This window comes from Anneissia japonica, unplaced genomic scaffold (genome assembly GCF_011630105.1).
Source record: "Anneissia japonica isolate Jap-2015-1 unplaced genomic scaffold, ASM1163010v1 scaffold218241_len1738_cov85, whole genome shotgun sequence".
NCBI classification, from domain to species: Eukaryota; Metazoa; Echinodermata; class Crinoidea; order Comatulida; family Comatulidae; genus Anneissia; species Anneissia japonica.
Window position 1 is genome coordinate 1 of NW_022739176.1, and position 1,738 is coordinate 1,738.

The 1,738-nt window shown below is 30.3% G+C and overlaps 1 protein-coding gene across 1 annotated transcript; it reads left to right on the plus strand.

Annotated features, from left to right (window-relative positions):
- Positions 1-6: 6 nt before the first annotated feature.
- Positions 7-1,426, plus strand: LOC117117862 (centrosomal protein of 131 kDa-like; the record flags this gene model as incomplete). Its single annotated transcript, XM_033262334.1, has 2 exons — positions 7-171; positions 1,230-1,426. Coding segments are annotated over exons 1-2 (332 nt in total), but the record flags the coding sequence as incomplete, so codon positions are not given.
- Between the last annotated feature and the right edge of the window lie 312 nt (positions 1,427-1,738).

Sequence of the window (1,738 nt, forward strand, 5' to 3'; positions counted from 1 at the left end):
CGTATACGTGATAAATACGAAGGTGAACTACGAGAGATGGAGTTATCGGAGAGAAACACGCAGGATCGTTATAATGATACAAAGGCAAGGCTAGCTGATGTAGAGGGAGACAACATCCGCTTGAATTCGCTCATCAAGCAGAAACAAGAGGATGTAAACGGCATTAAACAGGTAAGAACATTTTGAAGTATCCCCTTATTATTTATTTATTTTTACTTTTAAAAACCAGTTTTATTGAAAAGCAACATCGATATAACCTAGCCACTAGGTACATGCTTTTAAAATTGTACTAACAGAATGTACAAGACAGAAAATAGATATACATGTGTATGTTATGTGTTTTGTGTATTTAGATGTGTATGTATATTAAATAATATTAGGTTGTACAGCACCGTTCATGTTGTTGCTTATTGCAGTATCTTCTCTATCTAATGTAGGTTTTATTTCTTGTCGAAGTTGTGGTAACTATAATGAAAATATATCATATAAACATGAAAAAGAATGGCCAACAGTAAATGCTAAAATAAAAATAATATAATATTATCATCACCATCATTAACTAAAGTACTTCACTATCATTTTTTCAATTGTTCCTTCCTGTTTTTGTCATTAGGTTACAATGTTTTTCTGTTATGTAATAATAATAATAATAATAATAATAATAATAATAATAATGCCAAATATTTATATAGCACCAATTCCAAATTGAATGATCAAAGGCACTGAGCATTACTACCCTTGGTTTCTGGATAACATACTATGGAAAACCAGCACAAAGTACAATCATCTCTGCTCCCTGTTGAGTATACCTAGTCGTGCACATTTAACAGGACACAAAATTAATAGTAGGACATTCAATGCCACAACATCCTACCAGGTACCCATTTATACTCCTTAGTAAAATAGTTTTAATTACAAGTGTTCATAATGATATAGGATTATGAAGGAAGTTATTGTTAACAAATCTTGGTATTTATTATATTATTAAAATTAATTAATATTAATAAACTCTTACAGTACATTTGATTTGTAGCATAGTTATCAAAAAGTAATAAAACAAACCTTATCTTCATACTTGATTCAAAATAATTTATAATAATAATAATAATAATAATAATGATGATGATAATTATTACCCCAGTCATTGGAACGATGCCTATGGGGGAAATTCCATAGTTTGCTGCATGAAATATATCATTGCAGTAATTTAATTTTTTTTATATTTTCAGGAATGTGACAGACTGTCTAAGGAGAGGAAAAATGTACAAGAAGTCATCCGACAAGAGTTTGCAGATCGTCTGGTTGCCACTGAAGAGGAGAACAGACGTCTGAAGAATGAGATGTCGGAAATGAGAGCAAGGCACAAACTAGAAATAGAGAGAATCGAGAAGAGTAAGGAGGAGGAGTTGGAGGAAGTTCATAAACGGTAAATTGTTGAGAATAATAAATATATATATATTTTTTTTTATATAATTGACGAAGCAAAACCAGTCATTCATCACAATAATCAATTTTTAGTTATTAATATAGGGTTAAACGGTAAAATGAGAGCTATAAAATAGTAGGAAAATCATTTAAATCGGACATTTCCTTATGAAGTTACAAGCGTTTGAATACACAGCTGTAAAAAGAACAATATTTGAGAAATCAGCCTTTGAAGTTTATGATTTCAGGCATTTCTCAGGCAGAAACCATCACCAAATTGTTAAAAATTGTTGTTTTAACATTGAAAATAGTG